We start from the raw sequence: 11,948 nt of genomic DNA, 5'->3' as shown, positions 1-11,948 counted from the left end.
TATATAACTTTAAAAAATAAATTTTTAAAAAATATGTCACTAGAAAAACGCGGCGCTTTTGGCATTGATAATTGTGACGTCGTGACGATGTTCTATAAAAATTCAAATGGTTGGGGACAAAGTTGAAAATTGACATTAATCCTGACGTATTAGGGGCGTGGTTAATGCAATGACCGTTTTTACAGAAATTTAAAATTATAAATTTTAAAAAGATTTTTCTTAAAAAAAATGTTTTTACTCGACAGTATTTCATAGACCCTAAATACTTTTAAAATGTTTAAAAAATATATACTTCCGTATTCGGTAACAACATAATTTACTATATGATAGATAAATAAATATATAATTAATATTACACCATGGATAAAGTCACTGAACTGGCCAATGACACATTTAAGGGTAGAGACATCTACAACCCCTTCTCGAAAAGGTTGATCAAAGTATTATTTTTAATTAATCGTTGTATGATAACCTGTATCATTTTATAAATAAAACTTAGTGGGTAATAATATTCAAAAATTGAAATGCGGTTTTATATTAAAAAAACATACTTACTTATAATTTTAAATCTTTCTCACAATTTCCAGACTCCTTGCAAACTGTTTTTTTTTTTTTAAGTTGAACAAATCTGAATCAAATACAATCAGCGAAAAAATAGTTTTTATAAAACACTGTTATGTCTTCCTAAATTATGCATATTTACTATAATGTCTTATGATGATTGGTTAATTGTGGATTTGTTTGGTTCAGATTATATTACTGGATAGGAACGAAATCTGAAACAAAGAAAAATATTTATATTCAATATACAAAATAATTTGTTATTATTCTAATTATAAAGCTGCTATTGAGAAATGGGTAATGGAGGTGGGTTGCGCACGGATCAATGAGTGGATCAGGCCAAATAGGAATTATTTTTGTTTGTACGTTTAATATGATCTTACTTTGTTTAATATTATGTATTTTCTCGTCCTCGAAATGTAGTGGTCAGCGCATTTACCTACCATGGAAGAGGCCTCAGGTTCGATTCCCGACATGGTTGACATGAAATATTGATTTAAAAAGGTGTTCTTACAATTTAATATTTTATAGTCTCTGGACTAGTATCTGAAGCGTAAGACTTATCGACTTATCTTTATGTAATTTTAGATAAATTAAAAAAATAATAATTTAGAAAAAAAATTGAAAGTAGTTATGAACTATTTTTTATCTTATTTTCATTTTAGTCAAACCTCTAACAATGTTCTCTACTATACCCTTTTCAATAAAAATACCCTTTTTGAATTACATTTTTTTTACATACTTACGCACCCACACTCACGCACCCCCACCCTTTCATATTCACACACATTCATATACAATATACACACACATAAATACAAACGTCGCACACATTCGATTTCGTAAACTCTTTTCTTATGTATTATTGGCTCAAAATTAGGCAGCGGAGAGACTATCACTCTCTCTCACTCTGTTCAATGTACTTCATAGTCCTAACGCTCCTATATACCTGCGTGAAAAATTTCAACGCTTATTAGTTCATGGTTTACCTCTTCGTTCTAATTCTTAAGGCACTCTCTTAATACCCATCCACAATTCCTCTTTCTTCTCTAACTCACATAGTGTCCATGCGGCTCGACTGTGGAATCATCTCCCATCCACCATCAAAGACGTTATTACATTATTTCTGTTTAAATCACGTCTGAAGAAACATATCATTTCTCTTCCTTAATCTCCCTTTCTTTTTCTTTTTTTTTTCTTTTTCCCATTGAGTAATAGTTTGATTTAAGGTAATTTATAAACAAATACGTTTATTTCTATTTTTATATATCTTTAGCTTTTTAATATTTTTTCTATTGAATATGTTCTGTAACTTGAATTAAAAAAATTAAACTTTTATTTCATTGGTTGGTTGGAAGAAATTGCCATTTGGCAATAAGCCCGCCAATGTATAAATAACATTATGTGCAAAAAGTTGAATAAATAAATAAAAACAGTGAATTTTTTTAATTGGCTCTAGTATTGTTACTAAATATCCGATTGAATAAAAAAAAAATAAGGTGTTAATAATATTTGTAATCTTATATTTACATAACACTTATTTTATTAAGGTCACTTAAATCACCCTCGTTGTGTCGTGGTCAGCGCGTTTGCCTACCAAGCAAGAGGTCTCGAGTTCGATTCCCGAGATTGATGACATAAAATATTAGTTTTAAAAAATGTGTTTTTACACTTGACTATTTTACAGTCTCTGAAGTGGCGCCTGAAGAGTAAAACTGATCGTCTTGCCTTTGGTTCACAAAAATGATCAAGATAGGCTGCACAGGCGTATCAATTCAGTGTCCTAGACACCATTAGGTGCGGAAAAGGAATGATGTTGATAAATATGTACTTAAAACAAGTTTTAAAATGACATAAAATGTTTCCCCCGGGACGAACACCGGTGTGTTGGGACATGAACACGGACATGGTTGTCTATTTTTCTATAAAAAAAATAAATACTTATAAATTCTTTTGGATAGATCTTCCGGCTTTTCGTTGATCTTTTCGAGACTAAACAATGTAGGATGAAGTTGGATCGGCATGGTTTAGCTCGAAGTCTTTTGTCTTTCGTTTTTATGATTATATTATATACTAATATTGTTTTGCCCTTGTTTGTCTTTGCTACATAGTTTTATATTCTTTTGGTTCATTTCTTGTACTTATGTTTCTTCGTGTAATTGTTGTAATTGGCTTAGGCCTTATGTATAATAAATATATGTCCAGGTAAATAAAGAGTACAGTTCTGTGTTTATAGAACCAGAATCCCGGACGAGTGTTTTTGACTCAACAAATATTATATGAAAATAATCAAGAGCAAAACCAAAGTAATGACATGACTGTGGGACGTAATGAGCAACGAATGAATATAGTAATGTCAGGAGCAACTCTGAAAAACGCGAAAGAGTTTGTGTACCTTGGAAGCGGGATCACCTGGGATGGGAGAACAAAAAGAGAAGTCGACTGCCGCATACGCCAAGCAAGGCTTGCGTTTAACAAAAAATCAAAGATTTTTGAGTCGAATAATATCAAACTAAAACTCCGCAAGCAACTTGCCGCGACATATGTATGGAGCATATTGATGTACGGTTGTGAGACATGGTGCCTTACCGAAAGAGATAAAAAAAGACTAGAGGCCTTTGAGATGTGGTGCTACAGAAAAATATTAGGAATTTTCTGGAGAGACCACATCGCTAATGACTAGGTTATTAACAAATTCGAAGAATGTAAGCAACTAATCAAAACCATCTCAGAGAAGCGAGCCCGATGGATGTGGCCGACATTATGCGCCATAGGGGTCTCCTGCACGACATCATAGAGGGAATGGCTGAGGGGACAAATTATAGAGGGCGCCCCTGACGGGAATATTTTGAGCAAGTGTGCGAAGATTTAAACTGCACCTCATATGTCGAGCTAAAGAGGGCTGCAGAAAATAAAGACCAATGGAGGACGAGATGCAGGACTTTACTGCAAACCAATCCCCAGGATTGAGACTGCGAAGAAGAAAGATGCTCTCAGGTAAATATCCTTAAAAGGGAAATCGAGTGGAAAAATGTCTGTCTCGTTGGGCAGTGGTTACCGCGATGCTGTTGGGCTCTAATCCCGGGAAGGTAGACATTAATAACATCAAATATTTGTTTTAAAAGTTGATTTTCCACAGAAGTATTTCATTGTCCCTGAACTTACACTGGAAGCGTAATCGTGTTTTAATATATGTAACATAAATAAATAGTGAATAAAATTAATTAATCCCCGCTCAGAATCGGAAAAATCAGATTGAAGGTGACAGAAAAATCTTTTATTAACAAATAATATTTAGAAAAAAATAATGAGATGTTCATTAAAGCTTAAATTTAGATTTTGTAATATGCTGATCTGGAAAAAAGGCTACAAGACTTTAAAAAGTGATGCTTTTAATGTGGCTAGTACGCAAATCTTTTGAAAACAAAGAATAGCTCATTTTAAAGCTTTAAAGTTGTTTTTGCAATACACGGATCTAAAAAGAGGCTCCTTAACTTTTAGATTGAATCCAGTTGAGAACAAGGAGCTCTTAATGTGGCTGATTCGCTGCAATGAAGTACCGATTCAGTGCCATTCGGTACATCAATTATTGCAGCAGTATCATAAGGTGCGAATAAAGAAATTAATGATAAAGTCTCATACTTGCTTGTTCCAATTGCTGTTCTCTAATGAGTTCCGCAAGTTTGATACAAGCTTCCTCCATGTCCGCTGGACAGGCGCGACTGTAGGTGGCTCTCAGGTAGGGGCAGGGAGCTGTGGATGACATCATGAAGGCGTGGCCAGGGGCAAAAGTCACCCCCTTGGAGAACGCCCTTCGAACAATCTGCAAAGAAGAGTTACAATAAATGAAATTAAATGATCAGTAAGGCAATTCGAAGTGGATCTTATAGGATTCAAAATTAATATTTTAACTTTTAAAAGACCATGCTAAAAAATCCTTCGTGAAACGGTGCTGTAACGTCGTGTTACATTAAGCCAAAGTCCATGTAGAGTCTATGGTTCTGAGTATATTTCCAGCTCAGCTCTATTTTTATTCATACGTTGGTTTTTTGTCTCTTAGTGAAATACCAAGCATTCTCTTTTCCATAGCCTTTTGTGTCACTGATAACTTGTGTATTTTTTTGGGAACACAAAAATTTCTCAACCAAATGTCAGTACAAGGAGAACGCAAGCGTCAATAAGTTTAATTTTTTAAGGAGACCAGAAAGATTTGAAATATCGAAAAAATCGATATTTGGTTTTTTGCATAATCGGTTATTTTTTTTTTTTTGCACCACAACAGGCCAGGATACCCAATGAGGAACTTCAGCCTTACGGTAAATTGGATACAAAAAACGTTATCTTGCGCGGGGTAATAATTAAAGCAATAAATTGTATCATAAAGTTTCTTGAAAATGTACGGAAAAAAGAATAAAAAATATTTCAGTAAAAACGCACTACTTAGAATGACGTCACTGGTTCATATGAATCAACCTATGATCTGAGAGCTATGGAAGATTTCCGGTCTGCTTGTCGTTTTTGGACCAATGGGAAGAACTGAATGAGAATAAACGGAAATGAACCTCTGACGTCACACTCGGAGTTATTTCAAAAATACAAAACTTTAAAAAATTGTGATAATGATAATACGATATATAAAAATGAAAAAAAATATTTTTTGGCTTAGTTTAATAGTCTATTAACAAATAAAAAATATAACAAAAACCACTGAACTTCCTCATTACAGTAGTGAATTACATCACAAAACACCCAGGCTTGAGAAAAATCATTTATTTTTTTCGTGTTCTCTCCGGGAATCCAATCCAGAATCTTCCGTGTGTAAGTCAAGCATCTTGACCCCTTCACCATGGAGGCCACCAATAATACCGCCGTAATACAATATTTGGGAGCAAACAAATCTATATTCGCAAAATTGAGTTCATGAGAGCCAAAAATGTAAAGCCGTGCACGGCCGGCAGAGTGCCCGTAATCCTGTTTCAAAACTTTGACTGCGTTTTCCTTAAAACATCATTTTCCGCTAGTTTTGCCGCGAGGACTCAAGAACGACTAAAGATATCGAGTTGCTTTTTTTAAAAATTGAATACAAAGATGAATTACGTAAATTAAACTTATGTCTGCATACCTTTTTTAATACCGTTTTAACCACAAATAACAAGTTTTCGAAGTTTTTGATTTCTTGGCCGCCATTGCTCTAATTTTTACGATTCTTCACAGAATTTGGGTTCATTCTATAAAGGGTGATCTCACCAACAAAATGGCTTTAAGAAAATAAAAAAACGCCAATTCGTTTACTCGGCATCGGGGCAAGAAGAAACCAGTTTGCAAATTTCACGGTCACCTTTAGATATAAATATACCTCCCAATTATTCATGCTTTTGGAAATTTCGAAGCTTGTTTTATTTATCAAGAATGCATAAAAACAGGCAAAAAATATAATTTTTGAATGTTTATTTGTTCGTCCGCAACCTTCATTCGAATCTCTTCCTGTTTTCGGTCATTGAAACCTTTCTGGCAAGTAATGTGAGTAATTTGGATACTTAAGGATATATGACTGCTTATCAAAGGCTGCCTTCCGTGTCGAATTCCCAAAAGGCAATTATTTCAATATTGATCTGCAAGTTGCCCTTTTGTTCCTCTGATCTCAGGCGTTCCAAAGACTATAAATCGAAGCTTACCATGTCGTATACATCAGGTACGTTCTTCACTCGGATCCAAATGAACATCCCAGCTTCTGGAGACTCCCACTCTGCTAGCCCAGTAAGGTGTTTGTTCATGTAACCGAGAAGAATATCCCTTTTGTGACGATAGAACTCCTGGGCTTTAGTCAATTGGGTCTGCAAACCTTCGGGGCCCCATTCTTCCAGCAACCGGGCTGCTATCATCTAAACAAGGATAAAAAGGGTCCGGGTAAAACTCTAGAAATAAAGAGTCAATAGAAAAGTTTTTTTTTTTAAAGGAATATTTGCGTTCTTATGAATAACCCAAATATTTCATTTTGAGGGTTATTTTCAATGAGTTGTAAATAACTCACTTTTAGAAAATGGGAATCAAGTTGGGGTAGAGTAGGATTCGAACCACGGACCTTTGGTCCGAGAATCCGAGACACTAGCCACAAGATCACAACCCGATATAAATCATTGAAGGTTTGGATCTAGAAAAATCATTAAAGATGTTTGAATCAAACAATTTTGAACTCGGCTTTTTTAGTCAATCCTAGCAATTATTTTTTCATAATAGTATCGTTCGGGGAGAGAATGTCCAAGAAAAACTAGACTTGGTCAGGTAAACCAAAACTTTACATCTGGACAAGTTAAAAATACTTAAAATTTACGTAAATTACGTTTGCACTAAGCATCATAACTAATTTGTTTTTTTAACGTTTTTTTTTAAAGTAACATTTCTATCTTTGTTATTTTTCAATTTTATTGCTTAGACCGTCAGAAATCGCTAAGGGCAATGAGTCTGACTTTGAGGTATGTAAACCTTTGTTTTATTATTTTGTGTTTATAACAATTGTATATTATGGTTAGCAGAGATTTTTTATTATCATTATTTTTAATACCGGTTATATATGTAACCCCGACTAGTCTGCTTTGTTCGATCCAGAGGTCAATGGCAGAACTTCACTTTTATAACGATAAATAATAATCTAATTAACGTGTATGCATATATTTTGTTATCATTTTAGCAAACAAATTAACGATAAAAGGTTCTATCGATATGTTTTTATATTGCCATCATTTTGGTTAAATTAAACCAAATCGAATCAGGTTGTTGTCCTGTGGCTAGCGTTGCGGACTCCCGGATAAAGGTCCGAGATTCGAACCCCATTCAACCCCAAATGGAAAACCATTATTGATTCCTGATTTATTTACAGCTCATTTAAAAGCGCCCCTAAAATTCAAATAGCTGAAAAAATTGTAAGAATGAAAATATTTATTTTTTGTAAACAAAAAAAAAACGAGAAACTATAGGTAAAGAAACCTAATTGAAATACAAACATCATATAATAACTTAAACAGTATTTTGGTTTTGTCCAAATTTTTGTAGAAGGACTGGATTCAACTACCTAAGAAGCTGTTAAAATTAACGTATTATAACACAGATGAAGAACATTTTAGAGAAGGTTATATGGAAGTCTAGGCATGTACAGGGCTTATGACCTGTCATTAGCTGGTTTAAGTGGCCACTTTACACACTGTGTAGCATTCACTATTTTGCCCATATTTGAACATATATATTCCTTCAATTCTTTCATTTGTTGACGTTTTTGAAGTTAAAGAGCTGAAACCTTTATTTATGCGGGCGAGATTCATCTGATTGAATTATTTCACCTACATACTAGGCAACGCCTGAAATTTTTATTTTTCAATTTTTATACTTCTTCATGGACCAGGTGGATTTATCAACAATATTAAAAAAAATATATATTTAACAAATAAAAAATTCAGGCGTTGCCTAGTATGTATGTAGGTGGTATAATTCAATTAGATGAATCTCACCCGCATAAATAAAGGTTTTAGCTCTTTAACTTCAAAAACGTCAATAGATGAAAGAATTGAAGGAATAAAGATGTTCAAATGTGGGCAGAATGGTGAATGTTACACAGTGTGTAAAGTGGCCACTTAAACCTCCCAATGGCAGGTCATATTATGTATTCACATCAAAAATATTGAATCAATTCAACATCGATTTAAAAAAAGATAGGGTGGGCATCTCTTGAAAACAATTTTTATATATTATTTTCGTGTATTTTTTGTACATAGTTTATGTAGGTATTTTCATCTAAACCTTTCTGTTAGATCAAAGTTGAGTTGAGTTGTAAAATAAAATAATTTCTTATTCACAACCATGTTCAAAAAATTAATTATCAAAAATATAAGTATGTAATAAGTATAATATTTAGATAACACACCTGCACAAGAGTGGAACTATGCAAATACGAAGCTTGCATATGGAGTTCTATAAGGTTGATGAGAGGAGTTGGTCCAGTAACCCACCCAATTCTAAGTCCAGAACTCAATACTTTCGATAAGGAATCAAACCGAAGTACTCTGCCCTCCACGTCATAGGATAAAAATGTTTTCGGCTCTTCCTGCAATAAAAAAAAAAGATGTATAATTAGACAATTCAAAAAAATATTTAAATTACATCATTTCTTGGTGGAAGATTATTGTAATTTATAAAATATTTTTTTGATGTACACAAATGTCACCCTGCCATTCACAAAAAAATCAAAGTTGAGGTCATAAGGTTGTGAACTTACGATAAAAATGATTTGTTTAGGTAATTATGGTATTTAATACAGGTTATTATTCAAAATGAACTGAAAGTATTTTCAATATTTTTATTTACTTATTCATTCATACGAGTCATTAAAAAATTATTATTAAACATTTATGCATGATTACAACGCCGTTTCTTGTTATTTTTAAATAAATTCATTTTATATTTATGTCCTTGTGATACAAATAATCACTTAGATAGACTAGATCTTGTCTTGAGGTAGTAATTATTATTTATTTATTTGTCCTAGCTTTAATTTTCTGTAGTTGTATTTTATTTCAATTGTACCTGTTATTTTTATTTTTTTCATAAAAACAAAACACATTCTAGAATTTATACAATGGTTTCAATATGTCGGTAGATATATTTATATATAAAATGTGTCTCAATGACATTATGGGGATAACTTTTATTATAACATAATAATATTTATGCTAAGTACTTGTTTTAGTGTATCAGTGATATTATTGTACATGTTAGTGAGGGTGAATATATATTCATATATTATGTGATGGTATGTGTTATATGTGTATGTGAGTGTGAGTATTTTATATATGCGACAATGTGTAGTAAATATGAATGGACTTATTGAACAATGATTATAAAAAATATATATTTTTAACAAATTACAACAGGTATGGAGAATATCTTAAATAAGGAAATATGGAAGTCAAGGCATTTACAGGGCTTATGTATTATATGTTTTTATTTATTTATTTTTAAACCTAAATTAGGAAACCTATCAACCACCTTATGTAAAATTGTTAAGAAAATGTGATTTCCATTTTTAACTAGAGAGATAATTATTCTTATGCTGAAATAGAGTCAATGATAGATTTATATTTCTAGTCTACAAAAACGTAGAACTAATATTGACTCCAAATACATATATGTTCGGCATACTAAATGGTATAATCGATGTTCCATCATTACTGGGACAAGTAAAATTCAATATTCCGACTCGTAGATTGAGAAACAATAAAGTACTGTTCATCGATCAGCATAGAACAAACTATGGCCTTGATTCTCCAATGACCCGTCTTTGTCGTGTTGTTAACTCAAGACAAGATCTGGACTTTTTTGGTTCAAGTTTACAACGATTTAAACGAGCACTAAATAAATAGTCCAGATCTTGTCTCGATGACCCTTATGTTTGTCAATGTTTATTTTTTTATTTTTTATATGTTAAACTATTCTTTTATTGTAATATTTAAGCATTATAAATTGTATACATGGACAATGTCCGTTAATAAATAAATAAAATAATAACAAAATAAGCGTTAAAATATTTTTTCCTGTGGTTCTCCAAGAGGACAAAATGAATTATTCACCTTTGCAAAACACAGAAAATGGTATGGATCATCTTCAAGGATAAGAAAGTCGTATTCACAGGCAATATCATAAATCTCCTGCCTCCTCGCATTAGGAATGACTGTTCCAGTGGGATTGTTTCCTGTTGGGTTGACAAACAGGACTTTCGGCATTGTGAACGAGTTCCTTCTGCATTTTTCCAGGACATCTCGAAGGTCTTCTGGATCCAACCCGAACTTATCTTGTCTTACCTCAAGTAGTTTGGGCTGGTACGGCTTTAACTGAAAGAATGCAGTGAAAACATTTGGTTATTTTTGTTTTATTCTAATAATTAATAATACGTATTGTTAAGTCTGTGTTATTAAGTATTTCAAATGTTTAATTCTAACTTCTACGCGTTTGGGTTAAATACATTAATAAGTTAGTTAAAGCATTTAGTCAACAGTGCAGTTTTTGGGTGTCTTAGAATGTTTTAATTTTAATCATAACAACGAAGTTGAGTGGTCTTTTTATTTATCAATAGACTATCAAATTAATTTAATGTTTTAAAAACATTTTTGTGTACCGTATTACCAGCGCCATTATTTTTTAAAGTTTTGTAGCTGAAATTACTCCGCGTGTGACGTCACAAGATATCTTCGGTGAGTTTCAATTCAATTCAATTCAATTCATTTATTTAAATATAACATATACATTACAAACATACATTTAATACGTACATATTATAAAAAATAAAAAAAATACATGAAAGAGATTCATGTCAAAGTAGTAGGAGAATCCTGCTCCGGAAAACCCCTTCGGATACATGAAACAAATCAATATCCAAAGCGATGTTGTTCAGCATAGCAGTAGCTCTTTCAACAGGCATAACCATCGACAGGTTGGTCCTGTATATCGGAATATGAAACAATCTATGCTGATGCTGTCTTAGGTAATTATAAGGAACATACAAACCAATGCTCATCATAATCTCAGGATTATCGACAATACCGCGCAACAATCGATAAAAATGTGTAGTCAAATACACATTCCTTCTAGTCTCTAAACTGTTATAGCCAAGCATACCCTGGAGAAACTCGGTCGGGTAGAGCCAAGGATAATACCCGCGCTCTCTTATGTAGAGATATCTCAGAAACTTCTTTTGGATTTTCTCTATCATAAGAGAGTACTTCAGTTCATGTGGCCCCCAAATCATCGAGCCACTCTCGGGTCTACTTCGCACCAAGGAGTTGTAAAGAGTTCTCAGTACGCGGGTATTTTCGAAAACCCTAGCAGTACGCAGAACGAATCTCAACATCTTCAATGCATTACCACTGATTGTCTCTATGTGTTCTGCTCATTGGCGAGTTGGCTTCTCATAAACCTATCCCAGCACTCTATCATTGGATGATTTGGAAGAACTAGGGACCTCGGCGTCATTCAAAGCAGTTGGTTTTTCAAGAAATCTCGAATTTAATGCTCAAATTTTTACGGCGCTAAGAAATTATATTTTTTATTTTAATGTTCCCGTAACACTGAACTTCTTCATTGTTGGTTCTTTGCTATACTAAAACACAAAGCGATTGAAATCTCTGTATTTTCTGCACTATTAAAAGTGGATAAAGTAATTATGACCATTTTTAGAATTAAAATAACTCTTTACTTACGACAATGTGATTTCCAGAATACAAAGGACTAGGAACTAACACGGGGTCTCCTCTGTTGACCAGCAACTCGGTGGACTTGTAGATGCCATCCTGGGATCCAGAAGTAACTATGATGTCTTTGTGTTCCCAATCTGGTGGGTCGTA

At 33.1% G+C, this 11,948-nt stretch overlaps 1 protein-coding gene across 1 annotated transcript; it reads right to left on the bottom strand.

Annotated features, from left to right (window-relative positions):
- Nucleotides 1-602: 602 nt before the first annotated feature.
- LOC148273460 (kynurenine/alpha-aminoadipate aminotransferase, mitochondrial-like) lies at nucleotides 603-11,941 on the bottom strand. The gene is made up of 6 exons (XM_088238687.1): nucleotides 11,805-11,941; nucleotides 10,179-10,439; nucleotides 8,477-8,656; nucleotides 6,237-6,443; nucleotides 4,204-4,384; nucleotides 603-776 (listed from the first exon to the last, which is right to left on the bottom strand). Exons 2-6 carry the CDS (start codon nucleotides 10,329-10,331, stop codon nucleotides 757-759), a joined length of 741 nt encoding a protein of 246 aa, XP_088094813.1. The 5' UTR covers nucleotides 10,332-10,439; nucleotides 11,805-11,941; the 3' UTR covers nucleotides 603-756.
- Between the last annotated feature and the right edge of the window lie 7 nt (nucleotides 11,942-11,948).

The sequence above is a fragment of the Micrasema longulum genome, unplaced genomic scaffold (genome assembly GCF_059751315.1).
Source record: "Micrasema longulum isolate JH-2025_06_02 unplaced genomic scaffold, ASM5975131v1 h1tg001945l, whole genome shotgun sequence".
Classification (NCBI taxonomy): domain Eukaryota; kingdom Metazoa; phylum Arthropoda; class Insecta; order Trichoptera; family Brachycentridae; genus Micrasema; species Micrasema longulum.
This window is presented reverse-complemented; position numbering and strand designations above follow the sequence as displayed.